General features: G+C 41.1%; 1 protein-coding gene across 1 annotated transcript; it reads left to right on the top strand.

Moving 5' to 3' along the window:
* Positions 1-25,562, top strand: LOC114701466 (C-type lectin domain family 2 member H-like). Its single transcript, XM_037204100.1, has 5 exons — positions 1-587; positions 20,848-20,985; positions 23,062-23,228; positions 23,775-23,881; positions 24,827-25,562. Exons 1-5 carry the CDS (start codon positions 518-520, stop codon positions 24,933-24,935), a joined length of 591 nt encoding a protein of 196 aa, XP_037059995.1. The 5' UTR covers positions 1-517; the 3' UTR covers positions 24,936-25,562.
* The last annotated feature ends 871 nt before the right edge of the window (positions 25,563-26,433 follow it).

Genomic DNA, 26,433 nt, shown 5'->3' with positions numbered 1-26,433 from the left:
CTGAACTCACAGATTTTCAAACCATCTAGTGTGACTAAGTGTTAATCACTCAGGGGTGTGGAAGGTTCTGTGGAAGTTGCTGTTTCTTTCCAGAAACTTCCATTTCCACAAGGCTTAAAAGGGCTGGCAATTACATATCCCCCTTTTGTAGTTGTTTTGTTTTTAGGTTGATTTCCGCAGGACAGTGAGACATCCCCTGTCATCCCACCTTGGCAGAAGGGTAAAGTGTGTGAAGTTGCTGTAATTAATAAGCATTTTGCAGTGTCAAAATCTAAAACATGTCTTAGCTCTGTTTATTTCTTTTATGGTATACCAAATTTCCTGTCACAATCCCTCTCCAAATTTGTTTCTCCCAAAAGCAGGTTTTATGTGCCCAAAGGGCGGATATATTCAGGATTGATTAATCTGTCTACAAATCACTGCCGAGCTGGGCAGAGCCTCCAAGTCAGCTGGTTTGAAAACCCGCCCACCACAAACCTCTTCATCCATTTGAGATTTGCTTTACAAGGAAGAAGATATGAGCTATAAAGCCTTCAAGAGAAAGTTAACTGCAGAGTCCTCCTTGCCAGTTGGCGTGGGAGAAAACCGTATGTATTTAATAACTAAGTTTAAGGGAGAGATGGAACTTCACTAGGGGAGCAGAATCTTCCTGTGTTAGCCTGCCACAGGTGTCTCTAGAGATCTGTAGCAGCTGGGGAGCGGGGGTGGGGTGGGTATTGGTTGGGGTGGGGTGGTGAGGAGCTCTAGGGTGGGTAAGAACGCACCTGTGTAATTCTGTATTCTCTTTCATGGCGTATGTTACTTAAATACGTTTGGGGAAGAGCAACCAACAGCCAACTTGTTGGTGCACTCTTCTCCGGTATCTGGAATTTTCGATCCACTGGTTTCCGCCAGAGTGAGGTAATGTGTGTGTAGACAGAAGTAGCCTGTGAGGCTGGGATTAACTCTTGCCTCACTCACAGTAATTAAAAGAACTGTAGCGATATGTTATAGGAGTTAGGATTGAAATAGCCGCCCATCAGATTGCATTTCCCTGTAGTCTTAGAGACACTTGCCGCCGCCCGGCCCCCGCATTCCTACTTGATTCTGAGAACCCAGCTACCTCAGGGAGAGAGATAAATAGCCCTTCTGAGTTTCTAAAGCAAAGAAGGCATCCGGATTACTAGAGGATTGGTGGGAGGACCTTGGACATGCTCAGACACATCCCTGCTATCCAGTGCACACCTAAAGTGCCCCTCTTCCAACCTCCCCTCCACCTCCATTCCTGAACCCACAGCCCATGTCCTCTGTCCCTCCTGCTCTCCTCCCCATGTGCGCCTTTACCCCAGACTTCAGGGCTGTCAGAAATTCTCCCCCTCCCTTAGGGCACCCGTATATTCCTGGCCTTAAATGATTCTGTGGCATCAGGGAACAATCTCAATCCTACTGTTCCTATTGTTACATGCCAGGTTTTTCAGTAGGGCAGAATGGGAGATCAATCCCACCCTCAAATCCATCTGCAGTTTTACTTTATGGTAAATGGTGGGAAAAGGACATTGGAGAATTCTACTTTAAAACTGTATCTTCTCATTTTAAAAAAAGCAGTTATATTTCATTCTTTAAATCCATTTACCTTTAATTTTTTAAAGTTTCACTTTATTTTATGTGTGTGGGAGTTTTGCCTGCCTGTTAGTGCACCACATGCATGCCTGGTGCTCACAGAGGTCAGAAGAAGGTGTTGAATCCCCTGGAACTGGACTTAGACAATTGTGAGCCACCATGTGGGTGCTGGAAATGAACTGAGTCCTCTCTCTCCAAGGGCAGCAAGCGCTCTCCACATCTGAGCCATGGCTTCACCCCCACTTTCATATTTTTGTTTAGGAATAGAATAGTTCTTGAAAAACAGAGTTCACAATTATTGTTAGCTCAGGGGTCTAGTGTCAGCCTCAGGAGATCAAGCCAAGTTCCTCTAGGTGGACAGCCCCCTGCTGTGGTGGTGGGAAACACAGTCTGGGAGCTGGGGGACAAAGTGAAGAGGAAGGCAATCTAACCAGGCCTCCCTGGAATCCCTGGGCCCTATCTGGGCCATCCAGTGCACACCTAAAGTGCCCCTCCTCCACACCTGTTGTGCCCTGAGTGCGAGACCCCCAAGAGACCACCAGAGACAGGAACTCACCGAAATGCAAAATCAAGGTTTGTTGAAGTAGGTCAAGCTGCGCAGCAGGGACCTTGTCAAGCCATCCAACTTAGTAGAGGCTGGAGGAGGTGCCCACAAGCTCAGTTTTTAAAGGGAAAAACCACAAGGTTACATCTGTTAGGGGTGCTAGTACGGGTACAATTCTGATTGGCTCAGGTTTTAGGGGCTTTCCAGGATTTCTGTGTTATCTTGCTTTGTAGTTTAAACTGGTTGTTGGTCAAACTTTATAGACTCCCTCTGGCATTGGTGCATTCTGTGGTTAATCAATTATTACCAGATAGTCCTTCAAACATCCTGACTTTGTTCTTTGACCATCTCCGGAATTGGGGCATTCTGTGGTTAATCAATTGCTACCAGATGGCTCTTCAAACATCCTGACTTTGTCCTGGGACCCGTGTCAGCAGCTCTGAGAATCTTGAAACTCAGGCCTGTTTCATGCTGGGGTGAGAGGCTTGCTTGAAATGGGGGTGCTTTGGTTCTTCACACCTACCCAGGACCCTTAAACAGACTGAAGAACCCACCCTGCTTAGGGGAGATCCAGAGGTGTCCGCGTCCTCTGCTGCCCCTGACTTTGAGTTGTGGCTGGGCCCTCCAGGTGCCTGCAAGTCACATACTCCTCCTGTAAGTCAGAGCACTTACTGTGCTTGGAAAAGTTACCAAAGTAAAGATTTCCTTCCTTCTCCAGACTTTTCTGTGGGTTGGAAACGGCGGGCAAGTCCTCACAGCAGTGGACAACGTCCTTAAACAAACTGACTTAGGAGAAAGTTGTGGCATCTGCTGTCTGTGGACTCAGCTGTCTCGGGCCCCCTGCAACTTCTCTAACACTTTCATCTTTTCCTCTGCCTCTGGTGGACTCCACTCTCTCGAACCCACCACAGGTTCTGTAACAGTTTAACCTCCTCTGACTAATACCAAAAGAGAAAGCCCATGAATAATACTACTGTTTCTCAGGTAAGTCATATACTTCTGAGGGATCAGGGGTTAGATAAATGCCGTGAAGGCTGTGACTCAGGTGAACAGATGGTGAACCCCCAAGATGGCGGCCTTCTTCATCACCTTCCAGGCTGGAGACAAAGCCCAGGGCGGCTTAAACCAAACCCAGCAAGGTTTTTCTCCTGCCAGTGGGGGCTCTGTTGGTCAACCAGTCCCAACAGCTCAGGGCCAGAGTGTTGGTTTTAAGGAGGTGCTTTTAGCATGCTAGGAAATGTCACGAGTCACGACAAAATCCTTTATTAGAGCTGAATTTTATTAGAAGGGAGAGGGGAGGGACAGAAGATAGCATGACCAGGCCTCTGGAAGAGAGGGAGGGGGGTAGGGGGTAGGAGGAGAGGGGAGAGGGGAGGGGGTAAGGGTAGGGGAAGAGAGAGGAGGAGGGGGGAGAGGGGAGAAAGAGAAGGAAGAAGAGGAGGAGAGGTCTGTGTCCTGCTTTTTATGGATTCCCCTGCACATGTGCATATGGGCTTAGGGAGCTACACCACACATGTGCACATTGCATGATAAGGCAGTGCAGGGATTAATGTAGGACATAAGGCTACTGAACTGCACATGTGTGGTCATATTGTTGTGCCCAGATCATAACCCCCAGAGAGACCACCAAGGAAGAGCATACCAGAATGCAAAAGCAAGGTTTACTTCTGCTGCAGGTCATGACAGGGAACTCATCTCAAGCCATCTCAAGTGAGGCAGGGAAGAGTTACTCTTTCTTGGGGAAGTTAGTTTTTATAGGCAAAACCCATAAAATTTCTTAGAGGGGAGGGGGTTAGTACGGGTCCATCCTTGATTGGTCCAGTTTTTCCAGGGCCTGGATTTTATCTTATTCTAGCTTATCTGTTTGCCCTGTCAGGAGTTTTACAACTCCTCTGTGGGTCTGGTCATGTTATCTCCGGAGAGGGGCATCTTGTTAATTGGTTACCATCAGACATCCTGACTTTGTTCTTTTGAGTTCCTGGGGCTGGCACCATCATTTCTGGGGACTTGAAACTGGCGTGGGTCTATCTATATTGAGATATCTTTGTCTAAGGCCCCCTTTTTGAGACAATAGAGTGAGGGTCTTGTTGTGCCTAGATAGCATTCCCAAAGCTGCCACTGGAGACTTTAGGTACAGAATGCAAAAGTAAGGTGTTTTCTAAGTTTACAAGCCTCCAGGGAGGCTCTTCCAAATATCTCACTCACAGCAGGGAGGTTGGAAGGAGCACTCCCCTTACCTTGTGAGGCTAGTTCTTAAAGGCACAGACCATATAATTTATTTTAACCCGCCTCCCTTTTTTTAGTCTTTTGGTCGAATATCCTGATTCTGTGTTTTCCAAAGTCCCTGTAGCAGATACAGCCACCTGGGGAAAAGGGGTCTAAGTTTTTATCTACACTTAGGAATCCTGGTTTAAGCTTCTCTTTGTCTGTAGGGGATAGAGTGGGGTGTTTTACTGAGGTATCACAATATAGCTGGAGGAGTGACTGGGAATTCCAACACAGAGTAGGATGTGTTTTTTGATTGGCACATTAGAATTAACACACACTCCTTGTTTCATTATGGTGAATATATTGAAACCCTCTCAGCTATTTTTAGAAATACTGTATGTTTTTGTAAACTGTACTCATCCTACTGTGCCTTTAAACACCAGGCCTGATACCTTTTTATAGTAAATAATGTCTACTTCCTCTCTACCTCCCCCAAGAGATATTTGTACTTGATTGTGTATTATAACACTGTTCACAATAGCTAGACCATGGAACACATCTTCATCTATCAGTGAATAAATGAGGAAAATTGTGATCCATACTCCTGTTGGGGCATCTCTAGCTGGAGGTGGTGGAGGCCCATGCTTTGGTTCTACTCTTTCCTTTCCAGACCCTGCCCCCTCAGAAAGCCCACCAAGTAGTGGCCCCTCCCCTTAGAAAGCCTGCCAAATCAGTCCCTCCTGGAGATGACCAAGACCACACCTACAGGCTGTACAAGAAACACTAGGGAGATGCTTTGCTCTGTTCAGAATAAACCTGGATTTACAAATTCTGCTTGATTGACTTATTGCATCAGTGGTGGAGGATATCCAATAACTGAGAATCCAAAACTTATCAACTCTCATATATAATGATAAACTACGCACCAATAAGAGAGGATGTCCTCTTTAGTGATAACATGGGTGAATCTGGATGACATGTCGAGAGAAATTGGTCAGGCATTGAAACCTAACACTGCTTGTTAGTTTGAAAGAACTAGCTAAAATCAGACAGGAGTTTATATTATTTTCTTAGATTTGGAAACATTTTTTTTTTTTTTTAGTACGATGCAAAACTAGAAATCATAAGGAAGTCTATGTATTCAAAATAAGGAGGAGTTTAGAAATCTCCCAAGATTTACTTTCTATAGGGAGTGTAAGGAGCTATGAGGGGTAGAACCCAGGGAAACCAGAATGCTCACATGCTGAGAAGAGCTAGGGCTGGAAATGATCACGTGAGAATTACCCTATATCTTTGTATAACTGGGAAGAATGAAGGTTGAGTGTTTTGTGTGGACCCAAAATTCAAAGGCCACAGTTTAGTGCTTAAAGCCTTCCAGTCCTACATATCCTCTCCTCCTTTGTTAAAGGGAGAGACTTCCTGGTATTTTAGATATGTGAAACCAAGCAAAAGGTATGGTTAAAGTCAGTGGAAACTTTGTAAAAAGGTATAGTTTGCATTCAGTAAAAATAATTCACTTGATGTACATCTTCATCACTTTGGAAAACATATAATCATGCATTCTTCGTCAAGATATATAGGGGCTGGAGAGTTGGCTCAACCATTAAGAACATTTATTGCTCTTACAGAGGACTGGGTTTGATTCCCAGCATCTATATGGTGGCTCACACACTCACCTCTAACTCCAATTCCAGGGATCTAACACACTTCTCAGAACCCCCCACACTAGGCATGCATGTAGTACACATATACACATACACACAGACAAAACACTCATACACATAAAATAGATCTAAGACAATAGTTTACAAAGGATATAGACTCCCTGCCCCCTACCCTACTCCAACTTCCCCATTCCCTGTTGCAGACACTCTGTACCTCTGCCCCCAGCCCTTACACACTTACTTTTCCAGAATGCCACAAAACGGATCCCTGAGGCAGAGACTTCACATTTGACTTCTTTCACGTCAACACAGCATTGCATTCTGCTCTTCACATAGTACAGTGTCTATCAATAGTGTGTCAGACACACCGCTGGCTAGATCTAAGAGACAGTCCACAGCACCACCGGCACAGGAGCAGTGCTCTGAATTCAGAAGTACACAAGCACCACATAATCAAATGTTATACCAAGAACTTAAGAAAATCTGGCAGGAAACTTGTAAAGAAGTGAGAAGAGGAAGTGAATCATGGCAGTTTTTTTTTTTTTACTTTATTTTATTTTACATTCATTTCTACATATCAGCCACGGGTTCCCCTATTCTCCCCCCTCCCACTCCCTCCCCTTACCCCAGCCTACCCCCATTCCCACCTCCTCCAGGGCAAGTCCTCTCCTGAGGACTGCGATCAACCTGGTAGACTCAGTCCAGGCAGGTCCAGTCCCTTCCTCCCAGACTGAGCCAAGTGTCCCTGCATAAGCTCCAGGTTTCAAACAACCAACTCATGCAATGAGCACAGGACTTGGTCCCACTGCCTAGATGCCTCCCAAACTGATCAAGCCAATCAACTGTCTCACCTATTCAGAGGGCCTGATCCAGCTGGGAGCCCCTCAGCCTTTGGTTCATAGTTCATGTGTTTCCATTCATTTGGCTATTTTTTTTCAATAATTGAGTAAAACCAAAATTTATTATAAGCCACAGTCATCCTAGGGACCTCCATGCTATATATGTAGCCTCTATGGTTCTATGGGTTGTGGTCTGATTGTTCTTTATTTTATATCTAGAATCCACTTATGAGTGAGTACATACCATAACTGTCTTTCTGGGTTTGGGTTACCTCACTTAGGATGATTTTTTCTAGTTCCATCCATTTGCCTGCAATTTTCATGCTTTCATTGTTTTTCTCTGCTGAGTAGTACTCCATTGTGTATATGTACCACATTTTTTCCATCCATTCTTCCGTTGATGGGCATCTAGGTTGTTTCCAGGTTCTGGCTATTACAAATAGTGCTGCTATGAACATAGCTGAGCATGTATCTTTATGGTATGAATCAGCATTCCTTGGGTATATGCCCAAGAGTGGGATGGCTGGGTCTTGAGGTAGTTCTATTCCTAATTTTCTGAGAAACTGCCATACTAATTTCCACAGTGGTTGTACAAGTTTACATTCCCACCAACAGTGGAGGAGTGTTCCCTTTGCTCCACATCCTCTCCAACATTGGTTGTCATTGGTGTTTTTGATTATAGCCATTCTAACAGGTGTAAGGTGGTATCTCAGAGTCATTTTGATTTGCATTTCTCTGATGATTAAGGATGTTGAGCATTTCTTTAAATGTCTTTCAGCCATTTGTAGTTCTTGTTTTGTGAATTCTCTGTTTAGCTCTTTAGCCCATTTTTTTAATTGGACTGTTCAGTATTTTGATGTCTAGTTTCTTGAGTTCTTTATATACTGTGGAGATCAATCCTCTGTCAGATGTGGGGTTAGTGAAGATCTTTTCCCATTCTGTTGGCTGTCTTTTTGTCTTATTGACTGTGTCTTTTGCCCTGCAAAATCTTCTCAATTTTGAGAGGTCCCATTTATTAATTGTGCTCAGGGTCTGTGCTGTTGGTGTTTTATTTAGGAAAAGGTCTCCGGTGCCAATGCGTTCAAGAGTGCTTCCTATTTTCTTTTCTATTAAGTTTAGTGTAACTGGATTTATGTTCAGGTCTTTGATTCACTTGGACTTGAGTTTTGTGCATGGTGACAGATATGGATCTATTTGTAATCTTTTACATATTGACATCCAGTTATGCCAGCACCATTTGTTGAAGATACTTTCTTTTTTCCATTGTATAGTTTTGGCTCCTTTGTCAAAAACCAGGTGTTCATATGTGCATGGATTAATGTCAGAGTATTCAATTCGATTCCATTGGTCCATATGTCGGTTTTTATACCAGTACCAAGCTGTTTTTATTACTATAGCTCTATAGTAGAGTTTGAGGTCAGGGATGGTGATGCCTCCAAAGGTTGCTTTATCGTATAGGATTCTTTTAGCTATCCTGGGTCTTTTGTTTTTCCATATGAAGTTGAGTATTTTTCTTTCCAAGTCTGTGAAGAATTGTGTTGGGATTTTGATGGGGATTGCATTGAATCTGTAGATTGCTTTTGGTAAGATTGCCATTTTTACTATGTTAATCCTACCTATCCATGAGCATGGGAGATCCTTCCAATTTTCTGATATCTTCTTCAATTTCTTTCTTTAGAGATTTAAAGTTCTTATCAAAAAGGTCCTTCACTTGTTTCGTTAGTGTTATCCCAAGGTATTTTATATTATTTGTGGCTATTGTAAAGGGTGATGTTTCTCTGACTTCTTTCTCAGATCTTTTATCATTTGTGTATAGGAGGGCTACTGATTTTTTTGAGTTGATCTTGTATCCTGCCACTTTACTGAAGGAGTTTATCAGCTGTAGGAGTTCCCTGGTAGAGTTTTTGGGGTCACTTATGTATACTATCATATCATCTGCAAATAGTGAAAGTTTGACTTGTTCCTTGCCAATTTGTATCCCTTTGATCTCCTTTTGTTGTCTTCTTGCTCTAGCTAGAACTTCTAGTACTATATTGAATAAATATGGGGAGAGTGGACAGCTTTGTCTTGTTCCTGAATTTAGTGGTATCGCTTTGAGTTTCTCTCCATTTAATTTGATGTTTGCTGTTGGCTTGCTATAAATTGCTTTTATTATGTTTAGAAATGTTCCTTGTATTCCTGATCTTTCTAAGACCTTTATCATGAAGGGGTGTTGGATTTTGTTAAAGGCTTTTTCAGCATCTAAGGAGATGATCATGTGGTTTTTTTCTTTCAGTTTGTTTATATGGTGTATTACATTGATTGATTTTCATATGTTGAACCATCCTTGCATCCCTGGGATGAATCCTACTTGGTCGTGATGGATGATTGTTTTGATGTATTCTTGGATTCGGTTTGCCAAAATTTTGTTGAGTATTTTTGCATCAATGTTCATGAGGGAAATTGGTCTGTAGTTCTCTTTCTTTGTTGCATCTTTGTGTGGTTTGGGTAACAGGGTAATTGTAGCCTCATAAAAAGAGTTCGGTAGTGTTCCTTCTGTTTCTATTGTGTGGAACACTTTGAAGAGTATTGGTATTAGTTCTTCTTTGAAAGTCTGGTAGAATTCTGCACGGAAACCATCTGGTCCTGGGCTTTTTTTGGTTGGGAGACTTTTGATGACTGTTTCTATTTCTTTAGGGGTTATTGGTCTATTTAAATGGTTTATCTGGTCTTGATTTAATTTTGGTATGTGGTATTTATCCAGAAAATTGTCCATTTCTTCCTGGTTTTCCATTTTTGTGGAGTACAGGTTTTTGAAGTATGATCTGATGATTCTCTGGATTTCCTCGTTGTCTGTTGTTATATCTCCCTTTTCATTTCTGATTTTGTGAATTTGGGTGCTCTCTCTTTGCCTTTTGGATAATTTGGCTAGGGGTTTGTCTATCTTGTTGATTTTTTCAAAGAACCAACTCTTTGTTTCATTGATTTTTTGTATTGTTCTCTTGTTTTCTATTTCGTTGATTTCAGTCCTCAATTTGATTATTTCCTGGCGTCTATTTCTCCTGGGTGAGTTTGTTTCTTTTTGTTCTAGAGCTTTCAGTTGTGCTTTTAATTCATTGGTATGGGATTGCTCCATCTTCTTTATGTGTGCATTTAGAGCTATGAATTTTCCTCTTAGCACTGCTTTCATAGTGTCCCATAAGTTTGGGTATGTTGTACTTTTATTTTCATTGAATTCTAGGAACTCTTTAATTTCTTTCTTTATTTCTTCCTTGACCCATTGATGTTTCAGGTGGGCATTATTCAGTTTCCATGAGTTTGTGGGTTTTCTATAATTTTTGTTGTTGTTGAGGTCTAACTTTAAGGCATGGTGGTCTGATAAGATACAGGAGGTTATTCCAATTTTTTTTGTATCTGTTGAGATTTCTTTTGTGTCCAAGCATGTGGTCAATTTTTGAGAAGGTTCCATGGGGTGCTGAGAAGAAGGTATATTCTTTTGTGTTAGGATGGAATATTCTGTAGATATCTATTAGGTCCATTTGAGTCATAACATCTGTTAGGTCCTTTATTTCTTTGTTAAGTTTCAGTCTGGTAGATCTATCTTTTGGTGAAAGTGGTGTGTTAAAATCTCCCACTACTAATGTGTGGGGTTTGATGTGCGTTTTAAACTTTAGTAGTGTTTCTTTTATGAATGTGGGTGCTTTTGTATTTGAAGCATAAATGTTTAGAATCGAGACTTCATCTTGGTGGATTTTTCCTGTGATAAATATGTAATGTCCATCCTGGTCTCTTTTGATTGATTTTAGTTTGAAGTCTATTTTATTAGATATTAGGATAGCTACAACAGCTTGTTTCTTAGGTCCATTTGCTTGGAAAGCCTTTTCCCAGCCCTTTACTCAGAGGTAGCGTCTGTCTTTGAAGTTAAGGTGTGTTTCTTGTATGCTACAGATGGATGGGTCCTGTTTTCTTATCCATTCTGTTAGCCTGTGTCTTTTTATAGGTGAGTTCAGACCATTGATATTGATGGGTATTAATGACCAGTGATTGTTAATTCCTGTTATTTTTTGTGGTTGTGTTGTGTTGTCCTTCTGTGGTGTATGTTGGTGTGGGATTATCTATTGCTTGATTTTTCATGGATGTGTTTAGCTTCTTTGGGTTGGATTTTCCCTTCTAGTGCTTTCTGTAGGGCTGGGTTTGTGGACAGGTATTGATTAAATCTGGTTTTATTCTGGAGTATTTTGTTTACTCCGCCTATGGTGACTGAGAGTTTTGCTGGGTATAATAGTCTGGGTTGGCATCCGTGGTCTCTGCATGAGATTTGTCCATGATCTTCTAGCTTTTATAGTCTCTATTGAGAAGTCTGGTGTTATTCTGATGGGTTTGCCTTTATATGTTACTTGGTCTTTTTCCTTTGCGGCTCTTAATATTTTTTCTTTTTCTGTGTGTTTAGTGTTTTGATTATTATGTGGTGAGGGGATTTTTTTTTTTTTTGGATCCAGCCTATTCGGTGTTCTGTAAGCTTCTTGTATCTTCATAGGTATTTCTTTCTTTAGATTAGGAAAGTTTTCTTCTATGATTTTGTTGAATATATTTTCTGTGCCTTTGAGTTGGTATTCTTCTCCTTCTTCTATGGTCTTTTCATGGTGTCCCAAAATTCCTGGACGTTTTGTGTTATGACTTTTTTTTCTTTAGTGTTTTCTTTGACTGACAAATTTATTTTCTCTATTGTGTCTTCAGTGTCAGAGATTCTCTGTTCCATCTCTTGTAATCAGTTGATCATGCTTGTTTCTGTAGTTCCTGCTCATCTGGTCAGGATTTCTATTTCCAGCATTCCCTCAGCATGTGTTTTCTTTATTGTCTCAAATTCATTTTTCAGGTCTTGGGATCTTGGAATGTTTCTTTCATTTGTTTAATTGATTTTTCTTGGCTTTCTTTGATTTCTTCCCATTTTTTGTTCGTTTTTTCTTCCATTTCTTTAAGGGAGTTTTTTATTTCCTCTTTAATGGAGTTTTTCATTTCCTCTGTAAGGGAAGTTTTTTATTTCCTCTTTAATGGCGTTTTTCTTTTCCTCTTTAAGGGAAGTTTTTATTTCCTCTTTGAGGGAATGTTTTATTTCTTCTTTAAGGGCCTCTATCATCTTCTTAAAGTCATTTTTAGGGTTGATTTCTTCTGTTTCTTCTGTCTTGGTATGTTCAGGTCTTGCAGGTGTAGAATCACTACATTCTGATGTTGCCATATAGGTCTTTATGTTGTTGCCTGTATTTTTGCACTGGTGTCTACTCATCTCTTCCTCTGTGCGGTGCAGGTAGTATCTGTGTCTGAGAGTGCCTCTCTTGTTCTAATTTTTAATCTTGGTTTAGTAGGAGTTCTTGGTTAAATTGGTGTTATTGGGCTGTTTCTTCAGGGGCAGCTGATCTCAGTCAGTGAAGTATATACTTATGATTCTGGTGATCTGGTTTGTTGGCTGGGCAGGGCCTTCTTCTGTGTTCCCAGGTCACGTTTTATTCATTCATCAACTCCTCAGCTGATCTTGTTTCTTCAGACTTCAAACTGTAGGGATCTGAATCCTCTCCTAGATGGGTTTCAGCTGAGTGGGGTAGTCTCACCAACACCTCCAAGTTGTTGGGTTTTGCAGGATCAGCAGCTGGGCCCTGGGTTGTCCTCAGATGGAATGTTCAGATTCGTTCTGGTTCCGTCCCATGGAGATAGCTTCTTCCCTGGGTGTTGGGGTTAGAGGTGTCCCTGTTCCAAGCTGTGTCTGCTTGTCTCTGTCGCTAGGCTGTCTACCTCTGTGGGCCGCTGCTGGGCCTGTATGTCTCTGCTGGCTACTGCCCGGCCTGAATGTCCCTGTTGGCCTCCACTGCCTGGCCTGTCTACCTGACTCATGGCAGTTTGAGTCGCTTTTCAAAGTAAACAGAAGGAGGCAGTTTCTTGCAGGTCCCTGCCTTTAAGCTTGCTTAAACTTGATAAGTTTAGTTTAGAGACTTTTGAGTCAGAAGCCTTGGGACATTTAGCCTGGTAAAGTGGTATGAGAAATAGGCAAGTGCAGGCTTGGGGTCTGACTTGTTTCTTCTGTTGAGAGATTTGTTTACATTGTCATCAGCTTAGGGACATTTGAATGATTGCAAATGTTGCATTTCTTTCATTCATTCATTCATTCATTCTTTCTTTCTTAATTTCTCTCTCTCTCTCTTTCTTTCTTTCTTTCTTTCTTTCAACAATGATCCTTAAAGCTGCTACAAATATACATATAAAAGTTTCTTTTTCTTTTTTCTAAAACTTCAATGCAGTCTTTCCTTTCAGTATGGGTTTATATGGGTAGGATGGGGGCACACCACCATATTGTGCAGTTCTTGCATAGTTTTATAGTGGCTGCACAATTTTGCCTTTCTAAAAGAAAGGCGTTAGAGTCACATCAACCTCCTGTTATATAGACAGTCAAATTTCTCTTGAATCTAAGATGATTTTTGCCTAAGACAAGTTCAGAGACATTCTCTTCACTTTTTAAGGAATTAAATGACTTTACAATATTAAGCTTTGGCCAGGCATTGGTGGCACATGCCTTTAATCCTAGCACTCAGGAGCCAGAGGGAGGTGGATTTCTGTGAGTTCAAGGCCAGCCTGGGCTACAGAGTGAGTTCTGGGACAGGTTCCAAAGCTACACAAAGAAGCCCTGTCTCCAAAAACAAAAACAATAACAAACAAATAACAAACAAAATAATATTAAGCTCCATGCTTGGGTCTACAGTCTATCTCGCGTCTTGTTTTTAGCAGACAGACACCAGGTTGTTTCAGTAGCACATATGGAGCGGTGCCACCCTTTCCCTGTCTAACAACCGTACATCTCTGTTAAATATCTGTTGACCACACATGTTTGATCTAACTTCTGAGTCTTTTTTTTCTGCTGTATTGTTCTAGTGTCTACTCTTTTGCAAGCACCAGGCTGTCTTTATTCCTGTTCCCATAAGTAATGAGATTAGGCAGAATGATCTCTGAATTCGTCCCTTCTTTTTCAGAATCATTTTGGACTGTTCTAGTTTCTTTTTTAAATTTTCATAGTACCTTTCATGTAATTTGGTGCTATGAATTTTTTTTCTGAAGGTAATCACCCCCCAGGCAGTGAAACTGTTGCATATATAAACTGCCCAGGAATTGTTGACATATGAGCAATATTGAGTGTTCCAGTTTATTATGTGAAGTATTTACTTATATTGTTCTGTTGTTGAATAAAACTTGGGAGTCAAGTGTGGGAGCCCATTTTCAGGTTCCTCATGGCTTTACCCAGCAGGTCCGCATAGAGGATGATTAGGGCCAGGGGCCTGAGTGCAGGTCTGAAATGGTCTGCACTTGGCTGTGTTGGTGGGGGTGTGGGGGAGGTCTTTTGCTCCATCTCTTGGCATCTCTATAAATACCCTGGGGCAGAGACAGTCAGGGCTCATTAGATTCCAGGCCCTCTCGAGGCTATCCTTTATTTTCTACCTGTTTATCTTCACAATCTAAATCTTTCTATCTAATATTTCCTGCTGCTCACACTCAAGAAAACTCTGGGGATGGTGGGGTTGGTGGGTAAATACCCCTCAAAATGGCGCTATAAACAGAGACTAAAGAAAAAAGAAAAAAGGGACTAAAGAAAAAAAGGGGGACTAAAGACAAAAAAGGGGGAGGAACTAAAGACAAATTAACAGGGACTAAAGACAAAGTAATAGGGACTAAAGAAGAAGGAAAATAATAGTTTTATTACAGAGTTTTTGGCAAAAGTGTGAGTCAGCCCTGCTAGTGGAAAGTGGCATGCCAGTGTTATGAAATATATATATATATATATATATATATATATATATATATATATATATATATGTATAGTTGAGGGGCAGGGGTTTTATCCTTGAGAGAACAGGAAAAATGGACTAGATGTCCGATGCTGCAGTGCAAAAAATTCTCTTCTGTCAAAATTTTCTATCTTCTATTTTTCAATTTCTATCTGTGAAAAATATAAAGTATAGTGTAGTAATATAGTGTAGGAAAAACTTAGAAATGTAAGATCATGTAGGAAAAATTTAAGTAACTAAAAGCAACTAGACAGAAAAACTCTTCAATTTTCTAATTTTGGGGGTTATGAATGCAAACTGGGGGAAAAAACTTCCTTTGAGCTTATGGGTAGTAAAAAAAAGCTCTTCTTTGAGCTTATGGGGAAGAAAAAGTTTCTTATGGAAGCTTTTGACCTGGGGACAGCTGAAATGCTAAGTCCAAGCAGCAGGAGAAAGTGTTTTCTCCCTGAGGCAAAAATGGGGTTGTAAAAAGCCAAAGTTTAGAGTTTAGAAGTTTTGGAAAAGTTGGTCTTTCTCTCTTGGGAAAAGAAAACTCTTTCTCTTAAACTAAAAAGCTTTTCTTGGAAAATTTTGGGGAAAAAAATCTCTCTAAAAAGCCTTAATCTTTCTCTCTCAAACAAAAAGTTGTCTTAAACTTAAAAACTAGAGCCTTTAACTTTCAGAAAGACAAAAAAGAAATTTACCTTCAATCACCACATAATGCATTAAATCATGCTCTTTTTATTCTGAACTTTTTGAATATGGATGTCTGTGAGCAGTCTGCCACAGATAGATTTTGGCACAGTGGCATCCAAGAGACTTTGCTCAAGTGAAATGGAATGATTCCTGCTCAGGATTATGGAAGGATCCCGATCCTGTGTTAATATGGGGTCCAGGACATGTTTGTGTTTTTTCACAAGAGGAGAATGAAGCTCGATGGTTACCGGAGCTTTGGTAAGGAGCTTTGGTAAGGAGCGTGGAACTAAGGAAGGTCAGCTCCAATGACATTCCTATAAAGGAACCAGAATGAAAGTGGCTCCATTAGTGTTTCTGAGGTTTTGTCACTGGTTAATGCAAACAGTGAGGAAATAGAGTTAGGAGCTGTGCTGCTTTAGGCTTTACTAGCTCCTTTAGAAAAATACTTTATATCACCTAATAGCTGTGCAGTATTTGGCGAAGAGCTTTATAGCAGCTAAATACAGTAATTTCACCCTCAGCATGAAGTGAAGTATTTCGGTAGAACAAACCCAAAGTACTGCTGTAATAGAAACGTTTGTCTGAATTGAAGCACTTAGGGGAGCTATTATGAATTTGGGTGAAGGGACAGCCTCTAGTTAAAGACTGTCTACCGCTGACAGTGCATCTCTGCCGGTTCTGGAATGGGTGAGAGAACTCGACAACTTTAGGATGTGGCTTCGAACTGGGAAGGTTGCAGTCCCCTAGCAACAACTATCACAATTCTATAACAACAACACTCACTAAATCCCAGTGTTGTATAGCAAAGCTGACTACAAACTCTAAACTTTAGAAATGATGTACGTACTTCCTGTCTAGTTAAGAGAATCTTTCTTATAGAGAATAGTGATGATAATTAACAGTAGTAGAAAAAAATGAAAATAAGATATGTGAGTTTGTAGAAATTATTTTGTTTTGTTAGATCTGTGTTAAGAAATCTTTAGGTGTTTACTAAGTTAAATATATGCTAATTGTAGCCCTATATAAGTTTGTAAAATGGATCTATAGAGTTCCTCTAAGAATATAAGCTTGCAAGAAGTATCTAAGGTAGTCTTAAGACATGTAGTAATAAGCTTGTAAGAAGTAAAGATGCTAGCTGTAAATGTAAGTTTAAATAAGAATTTGTATATGTAAATATACGTAAATAAGTAAAGATTCTAGTTGTAAAAGATGAAAATAAGAAGTAAATAAGAAATATATTTGCTAAAGTAGTTCTATAGTTTCCTTAAGAAGTATAAATAAGTAGATGTTAATGTTATATGTGAGTTTGTAAAAAAGTGTAAGATGTAGCATGAATCTTAAAAGTTCTTATTAATAAAATCAAACCTGAGGCCAGTTATTGGGGTGAACACTGGAATATCAGAGAGACAGAACAAGCCACAGCTACCTCACCTAGCCGGATGCTCAGCTGTTCTTGTCTCCTCAGACTGGAGGCCTCTGAGTTCTCATCCTGAATGGGTCTCAGCTGAACTGCTGCTCAAAAGCCTGAATGCTTAACCAGCCAAATGCTTAACCAGCCAAATGCTGCTAGCCAAATGCTTCTAGTTTCTGGTCCTCATGCCTTATATATCTTTCTGCTTTCTACCACCACTCCCTCGGATTAAAGACTTATTTCTGGGATTAAAGGCGTGATGAGTCACCATGCCTGGCTGTATCCTTGAGCACATGGATCTCTGCCTCTGGAATGCTAGGATTAAAGGCATGTGCTACCACTGCCTATCCTTTATGTTTAAGATTGTGGCTGCTCTGTCTCTGACCCCAGATAAGTTTATTAGCATGCACAATATTTGGGGGAATACAATACCACAGTTGAATGTGAGTCTAAATGCTTTGCAAGGCAAAATATGTTATATGTGAGTTTGTAAAAAAGTGTAAATGTTAAGTGTGAGTCTATTCTTAATGTATATGGTGAAAGAACCTGAGACACAGAAGGTTAGTGTCCCAGTAGACTGCAAAGTAGGCAGTCTGAATGGTTTCAAAAGCTCCAGAAACTGCTAAGAAGCTAAGAATGGCGGATGCCAGAACCAGCACAACAAGGCATCCGCAGCTGAGATCCATGGAAAATCAACACAACACAGAAAAACCTGAGCTAACACCAAAAATGATGGGATTTAGAATACTACTGTAACTGAAAAGATCTCTGTTCTTGAGAACGAAAGTTGCAGAGACGCTTGTTTGAACTAAAATTTTAACTGCAAAAAGTTCTGGTTGTAAAACGTCTCTTCATATTTGGAAGTTGAAGTCTGATATCAGAATTTACTTTTTTTGAACTTAAAATAATGAGATAAAACTACAAAAAGATTTTGGTTATGAATTTCTTCATATTTGGAAGGCTAGTACCATAATGTATTTGAATTTTGGGATTTAATAAATGAAATGAACAATAGTGATTTCATTGCAATGGGATACTTTTGAATGTACTTATAGTAATGACCTAGGAACTGTTTTCTGGAACTGTTTAAATTAAGAAATTTATTGTTTCTACCTAGAATCAAGATGTAATTTATGTATGCATATATGCTTTATTAATTGGTGATTCATGAATTGTTTTATGGAACTGTTTATATAAAAATGGAATTATTTATGGAACTGGTTTTGTGTTGCAAATGGAACTGTTTAAATAGAAAAGTTTGGGTTTTCTAACTAGGCTAGAGATTTTGCTTAAAAAATTATAAAGGGGAGAGTTAATATTCCTTAGTCTATTTAAATGCATGTTTGCAGAAATTATGTTTAACCTATTGATATTAATGTACCCTGGTTTTGTGGAGTTAAGGAAATATTTAAGTTTGATGTGAATACATCGAAGTTTTTCCTATGTTCTGTTAGCAAGAAAATTCAAATGATTCTATTAAGAGTTAAAGTTGTAAGATTGAGAAAATTGTTAACTATATATAGCACTATATTTGTTAATTCAAATGGTTCTGTTAAGAATTTGCTTTGAGTTGTGTAAGATTGGGAGAGCTGTGAATATGCATAGCAATATTTATATTAACCTGGTAATGGTAATGATGATGCTAAGGGATTCTTTAAGTGTGCGATTGCATTAAGTTTTTGGTTTAGAAAGGGCTTGATGCACCTAAGACTGCTGTAATCATCTTGGACCTAATCAAAAAAAGAAATACCATCTTTATCATCTTCTACTCCCATACTGGGAGGTGTAACAGCTATGGAGAATGCTGTAAACTATTAATAATGAGTAATTTTTTATATATTAAGAAAGGGGGACCTGTGGGAGCTCATTTTCAGGTTCCTTGTGGCTTTACCTAGCACGTCCGTCCGCATAGAGGATGATTAGGGCCAGGGGCCTGAGTTCAGATGTCTGAAATGGTCTGCACTTGGCTGTGTTTGGGGCGGGGGTGGGAGGTGGGGGTGGGGGAGGTCTTTTGCTCCACCCCTTGGTGTCTCCATAAATATTCTGGGGCAGAAACAGTCAGGGCTCATTGGAATAGGTTCCAGGCCCTCTCGAGGCTATCCTTTATTTTCTATCTGTTTATCTCCATAATCTAAATCCTTCTATCTAATATTTCCTGCTGCTCACACTCAAGAAAACTCTGGGGAACTGTGGGGTTGGTGGGTAAATGCCCCACAGTCAAGTAATGGGGTAAAAAAACGTGATTGATCAGAGAAGCAGTGGAGAAGCGAACAATTGCCTCCTGTCTCTTGCCTTCCCCAATCCAAAATGGCCTGGGAATCTTTCTTAGGCCCTCCCTACTCTCTCTCTCTCTCTCTCTCTCTCTCTCTCTCTCTCTCTCTCTCTCTCTCTCTCTCTCTCTCTCAGGTCCTACACAACATCCATGGCTAATTCTGGTCAGCTAGTCACTAGCTCTGCCCATGATTCAATGTTACACTTTATTGGCAGTCTTGGAGTGTCTGTGTGAACAAATATCCTGCAACAATTATGTGTTTAGATCTGCCTTGATTTCTTTTTTTTAATTTAAAAATTTTATGCATATGAGTGTTTTCCCTGCAGAAATATCTATGCATCACATGCATTCCTAATGCCCACCAAGGTCAGGAAAGGTATCAGATTTCTGAAACTGGAATTAAAGATGATTGTAAGCTACTATGTGGGTGCTGGAATCAAACCCAGATCCTCTGCAAGAGCAACAAGTGCTCTTCACCACTGAGCTAACTCTCCAGCCCTGTCCTGATTTCTTCATAATTTTACATGTAGTTTTTATTATGCTGATTATGAACTTTTTTTTAGATTTATAATTTTGTGGTTTTTGGCATTACTGTAAATGGTGCGGTCTTACATGTTAACTTCCTTTTGACAGTAAAATGCAACTGACTTTGCCATGCTGACATTGTGTCCTGCAGCTTTGTAAACTCATTTTTTACATCCAGTAGTCTTTTATAGAGTTGTTAGAATTTTTATGCACATAGGACCATGTCATCTGTGAAGAGAAACACTTTCATCTGTTTTCAAGAAGTGTAAACTTTCCATCTTTCGTTAAGAAACTTTCTTTTTATGTGTATGGCTGTTTGGCCCACACATTTGTTCATCACATGCATCCTGGTGACTATAGAAGCCAGAATAGGGTGATGTGTCTCCTGGAACTGGAGTTGTGCACAGTTGAAAGCTACTTTGTAGGTGCTAGTAATTGAGCCTGTGTCCTCTGGAAGAGAAGCCAATGGTCTTAACTGCTGAGCCATTCTCCACCCACATGACCCCATTTCCTTGCTCTGGTGAGGCCCTCCTGTGAAAAGTCATCCTGTAGTAGTGAGCAGACATCCTACTCCTGCTCCTGATTGCTGATAAAGCCTTTATAACTGCACCTTTAAGAATGAAGCAGACTGCAGTTGGATTTATCGGTTTTTTTTTTTTTTTTTTTTGTTTTTGTTTTTTTCGAGACAGGGTTTCTCTGCGTAGCTTTGCGCCTTTCCTGGAACTCACTTGGTAGCCCAGGCTGGCCTCGAACTCCCAGAGATCCACCTGCCTCTGCCTCCCGAGTGCTGGGATTAAAGGTGTGCGCCACCACCGCCCGGCTTATCGTTTTGTTTTTAATGGATAACTTTTGTAGGGTTGAGGAAGTTCCTCTGATTCCTAATTTTCACACACTTTTGGTGTGTTTATTGAGATATTTCTATTTTTCTTCTTTTCTTAGTTTGTTCATAGGTCTAATTACACTGATTTTCCCCTAATGTGTCTGTTCCTCCTTCTAACCAGAACACTTTATGGAGAGAAATCCAGCTGACTATTGTTGTTGCTTCCCACTGCTCCTCACTCCTGTTGTTTCTTGCTCTTTGATGATTCACCCTTAGTTCAGGAACTGGAAGACCCTGGTCAAGGTTCTGTTTCCACCCTCTCTAGTCTTCTTTCCACCATGGCATCCTTTATGGACCAGGACCTTCTCTGAAAGGGATTTGCAGTGTCCTTTCAGGTACTTGTGGGCAGTTGTGAAGTGGGTTTTTGTGGTCAGTTTCTTTCGTTTTCCTTAAGAAGTTGGCATTCCTATATTCATATTTTACAGGTGAAAAGCTCCAAGGAAAATTTCACAGAATCATCGAGTCTGTGTTTCCTGTTAAGCGTCTCTGCTGCTGGGCAGGGATCATCATCTTTATGGTTGTTGTAGCTGCAGTTGTGTTTCCCTTAGTTTTGTCACCGTCAGGTGAGTGACTCATCTCCAGATTCTGCAGCGTTCTGTCCACATCCACATTGTCACTTAGACTTACTGACCACTGTGAGCCAGGCACTGTGGGGAGGGCTGGGGAGAAAACTCACTGGAAATTCCTGTTCTCTGGGAACTTGGGGTCTAGCAAGAAGATGCAGTGAAGGATCAGCACAGGCTGTGGTGTGCACAGGAGGCCAGGCTCAGCATCCCTGGGAAGATGGCATTCGGCAACCTCTAGACAGAGATGCTGGAGACATATGTCCACATGGGAGACCAAATGAAGTCAGAGAACAAGGAAAGGAAAACCCAAAGGAGTAGCCTCAAGGAGGCTGCTGCAGCTAAGGGAAGTGAGGGGAGTGAAGAGCAATGTGGTTGGGCAAAGTACAGAACCCCACCCCAACCATGATCTTCAACCATGGTCTGAAAATATTAAATCGAATGTTCCAGAAATATGTGATTCCCAAGCTCTCATTTTTAGACTCTTTTGAATAATGTGATAAAATATTGTATAGCTTTCCTGCCATAGCTAGAATAAATGATTCATGATACTGTTTTATAAAATCAACTTTAACAATGTCAATGAATAATACACAAGTCTAAACTTGGACAAACATTTCCCAAGAAGACAGTCAGTGTAACCTAAACTGTTATGTAACTGTGAAAAGAGTCAGATAAAAAGAAGACACAGTAATCTTCCTTTCCTGTTGTATTTGTCCCTTTCATTAAAGCCTCATGGTACTGCACACGAGAACAGGGAACAGCTACAACAAGTTGCCCTACACTAAAAATAAGTGAGTGTGTGTGTGCATGTGGGTCATTTCTAGTATTTAATATTTCTTATCAAATTACTCATTTCTAGGCTCAAAATCCCTTCAAAGAGCCATGCATTTGTTCTTATCTGTTAAAGGAGAAAAATACAAAGTTATGAAAGAAAAATGTTTTTATTTTTCTAAGCAGCCCTCTGAAAACTTGCTGCATTCAGGGTTTCTTACACATATTCGTGCACACACACACACATTCAGAAATTCTTACACACACACACACACACACACACACACACACACACACACACACCCCAGCTTATTATAATAGACTCACAAATGAACATATCACAAAGCTCCATCAACATAACCACTCCAGCACTTGAAAGTTCCAAACCCTATATATCTCAATGAACTTCCACACAGTGAGAATAGACAACCTGAAGCCAAGGAACTTGGGTTATGGTTTTAGACTTTTGCTGTATTTACATTGTTATACACTTATCAGTCACAAAGTATAAAAAAAAACACCAGCAAAGTTGAAACTAGAAAAATAATGCTCTTTATAACCCTGTTCATAGCTTATGTGCCCTTTGCTGCATCCTGTCCTTCCTCTTCACCTTATGCTACTCTTCCTTGTTCTTGGTGTTACACTATGCCCATACTCACAGCTGTTTACACTGTACATTATGGGTTAGGATAAGCATATGGGGGAGTGCATGGGGTCTTTTCTGAGTTTGTGTGACCTTATTTAATATTATATTTTCTAGGTCCTCCACTTTGCTGCAACTTTCATTGTTCTTTATGTCTGAGTTTATATATGTAATTCATTGTCATGTTCTGTTAGTCAATTGATGGGCATCTATTTCGTTCATTTTGTTACTATTGTAAATAGAGAGCCATTAATAAGCATGGATGTGCAAGTATCTCTGTGTTATGATGTAGTGTTCTCTTGATATTTGCCCAGGAGTGTTATAGCTTAGACACAAAAGGTCGATTTGTAATTTTTAAAGGAGACTCCATACTGGATGTACAAGTTATACTTTCTCCAGAAGTGAATAATTGTCCCAATTTCTGCCCAGAGTTCTGACATCTGTTGTGAGATTTCTTAATGATTGCCGTTCTGACATCCTCTAATGATAGCCAGTATATTTTCATATGGATTTCATGTGTGTGTACATGATAAGAGGAAATCCTTGATCAAAGTTTTGGTATCAAAAACCTATTTTGACCATGTCGTGATTTGCATACTGGTATTTAACCATAATTAAATCCAGAGAAGTGAAGAGTTTTCTTTATGTTGTCATTACAGGAGGAGGAAAGAATGAAAATAACCATACTGCTTGCTCAATTGACTGGATTGGAAATGGGAGTAAATATTTCTATTTTTCTGAAAACCTAACAGACTGGATATCCAGCCAGAAATTCTGTGTGGAACACAATGCTCAACTAGCTCAATTTGAGAGCCAGGAGGATCTGGTAAGAAAGGATCAGGAATTGGTTTGTTGTTTGTTCTGTTGAATATTTACTTCTTTGAGATAGGGAGCTCCAAGCTGAAGTGTGAGGAAGGATTACACCCTAGGAATTGAGGGACATGGGACACATGGTAGTATGTGCCATTTATGATGATAACTCATCTGTCTGGAGCCCTGAGACATTCCAAAGATATTCTGTCCTGTAATGCTAATAGTCAACCTGCATGGCCAGACATATGTTTGACTGAGAGACATGGTGGTCCTGTCAGTCTTTGTCCAAGTTGGCAGGTGTTGCATACTTAAGGTGACAACTATTAATAATTGCGAATACAGGCTTAACAAGGGACTTGCTCAGCTGCAGAAGGGTGGGTGGTGGTCAGTGTACTATGGATTACGGTAGTAAAATGCATCCACTGAGAACTGAGGGCTATTTAGTCGATTATCCTGAGTTCAAACCTGTTGCCATCCTGAGAGGAGGCTGTAGGGCAGAGACTCCATGGTCATCTGAAGCTGAGAGACACATGTATTTGCTTCCTGTGTATTATGACAGGATTTCCTAAATGGACACAAGAATGATTCTGCCTACTGGATTGGCCTGCACAGAGAGTCAACACAACACCCATGGACGTGGACAGACAACACTAAATATAACGACTTGTATGTTTTCAGACCTCTTTTCTTGTGTTGTGATGTGTGTGAGTTGTGGTTATGAGAAATGAAAGGCAGTGTCATGTGGAGCCAGTTGTACTGGAAACATAAACCTTTAGGCTGGAGGTGTGCCTTGAGGGGTAGGTTGGTGGTACATGCCACAGTCAATCTCCAGTGAACTCCACATCTGGACAAATTTAAATCCATTGGATTTACTTAGTGTTGTTTTACTCCAAATCTTAAGGATGATGGTGGCACCTGGGGTAGATGTTTTGTGCTATCACCACTTGAAAATCTTTCCTTGCTGATGACTGCCCTTGTGGGGTGTAGGCAGAACTGCTGATGGCTGCTAAGGGCTCTGAAACCCCAGGAAGCCACTGCAGAACAGCTGGGACTTGTCAGACAGCTGTTTGCACAGCTGCACCTGTCACAGAAGCAGAGACTCCAGGGGCTTTGGGAACCTCCTCTGAAGTCTCATCATCAAAGAGCACCCCAGACAGCTCCTGGATGTGAGCATAGCCATTTGAATAGGCCCATTTTACTGGAACAGTGAAATAGAGCCCTAGTCATGTCCATCATTAAAGACCTTTCAGCAATTTACTAAGTGGTATGTTTCCTCCCACTTTTATACATGTGAAAAATACTTCAAGATAGAATTGATGATCACCCTGTGGTGCTACCCATGGCTGAAGTTCATTTGAACATGGCAGCAAGTACCAGTCAATGCTTTGTAGACACAGTTCAGGCTTCAACATGGACGAATGTCAAAGGTCTGGTCATCACATCAAACCCTGAGAATGCAAAAGTCACTAGGTGTAAATCTCGTGCTGGTGATTCCTCCTGGCTCTGCCTTTATGTGATCCATGTTATAAATAAGCAGTGGAGACGAGTGAGCTATCATTGCAGAAGTGAATGCAATGACAGACTCTGCAGAAATTTTGTTTTTTGTTTTAGGGTTCCCATCCGAGGAGAAGGACAATATGCCTACCTGAGTGACAGAGGGATCAGCAGTGGCAAGGAGTACATGCCCAGGAAGTGGATTTGTAGCAAGCCCAAGAGCTAAACTTTATAGTGCCCAGAAGTTTCATAGCTTGTGTCAAAGATATCATGAGAGACCTGTAACATGTTATCTATAGTCACTGACTCATTTGTTTATCTTCTAAAATTATCAAAGTCAATTCATAATCCGTGGTGATATCCAAGATGAAAACCATCATAGACATCTATACTTAAGAGTGTTTGGGTATCTTTGAGAGATTCTAAATTAATTTCAGTGCTTTGGTATGAGTTGGTACTCATATCTTAAATGTGAATAGCAATCCTGTCAGCATTAGTGACCTTCTCTTTTATGACCAGATATGATTTTTTCCATTAGTTTTTCCTTTGAATCACTGAGACCTTAAAAAAATGAGGGGAGGACAATATTGAGCCAAGATGGCTGCAGCATACATGGCTGCTATAGAGGGCTAGAGGGGAGGCATCCTCCTGCACCCTTCCCCCACAGCTCTGGGTATCCTGCACCAGGCCACGTCACTGGTCTGCAACCACCAAGGAGGAGCCTCACACTCCAATGCCACAGCCTCAGCAACCCAAGCCAAAGCAAGAGTGATGTCCTTCTGTTAGAAAGTCAGGGAAAAGTGTCAGAGAGAATGGTTGTATCTTCAGTAAATGTGCTCTCACATGTCTGGAATATCTGTTGTCAGAACCTTTAAAAAATGTTTGAAGGCTGATTCAAGAGGTTGGTTTGTAGGGTGGGTTCTTGGTTCCAACTGGAGACAACACTGCTGTGGAGCTGCCCATGGGCCACAGGTATGATGGTCATACCCAATAAGTCAGCAGGACGACCTTCACCAAGGACAGAGAGATGTGCAGAGGCCTGGAGCTCGAGTGGGTCCTGCCTCAGATACCCTGCCCAGCCGAAAGATCACCCTGTCTCTGGGCAACCACAGGATATCCCAGACCAGTCCTAGTGATAGTCTACGATCACCCAGGCTCTGAGGAACATCAGGATCTGTGATGGAGAACAGTTCATTTTCTGGATTGGGCCTCCTCAGGAAACCTGGTGCTGGCAGGGTGGTAAACAGCAGCCTGGATCTCTTGCCACCTCTGCCCACAATGCACTACCCAGCTCCACGACCCCCCTGAATCTGAGCAACGTTGGGATATCCAAGATGGAGAATGGTTCATTTTCTGGATTGGGCCTTCTCAGAAAATCTCCATGGTGTGTGCTGCCACCAGACTCCATGGTGCTTTACGTGGTCCGTGCTACAGCTGGGGCTCTTCTGGAGTCATGGTTCTGTCTGCCGTTGCAGGCTGTGTTGATACCCATGGAGCATATTGTTACTGGAGACCAATCGGACGTCCCTGGTCTGTGTTCTCGCCTGGAGCTGTGTTGATGTTCTAGTCTGTGCTGCCCCCTGAGGCCGTGCTCCTGTCCACAGTCTGAGATGCTTCTGGGGGCCATGCTGATTAGCATGGCTCCTATTACCAGTAGGGACCCTGTTGGCCTCTGTGGTCTGTGCTACCACTGGAGGCCATATTGATATTCATGATTTGGTCCA

This window comes from Peromyscus leucopus, chromosome 3 (assembly GCF_004664715.2).
Source record: "Peromyscus leucopus breed LL Stock chromosome 3, UCI_PerLeu_2.1, whole genome shotgun sequence".
In the NCBI taxonomy this organism is placed as follows: Eukaryota; Metazoa; Chordata; class Mammalia; order Rodentia; family Cricetidae; genus Peromyscus; species Peromyscus leucopus.
This window is presented reverse-complemented; position numbering and strand designations above follow the sequence as displayed.

Excerpts from the sequence above, each read along its gene's own strand:
- LOC114701466 (XM_037204100.1), top strand. The coding sequence starts at position 518 with ATGAGCTATAAAGCCTTCAAGAGAAAGTTAACTGCAGAGTCCTCCTTG. Across the intron at positions 588-20,847 it reads AGTTGGCGTGGGAGAAAACC|GTGAAAAGCTCCAAGGAAAA; the intron begins GTATGTATTTAA and ends CATATTTTACAG. Across the intron at positions 20,986-23,061 it reads CTTAGTTTTGTCACCGTCAG|GAGGAGGAAAGAATGAAAAT; the intron begins GTGAGTGACTCA and ends TTGTCATTACAG.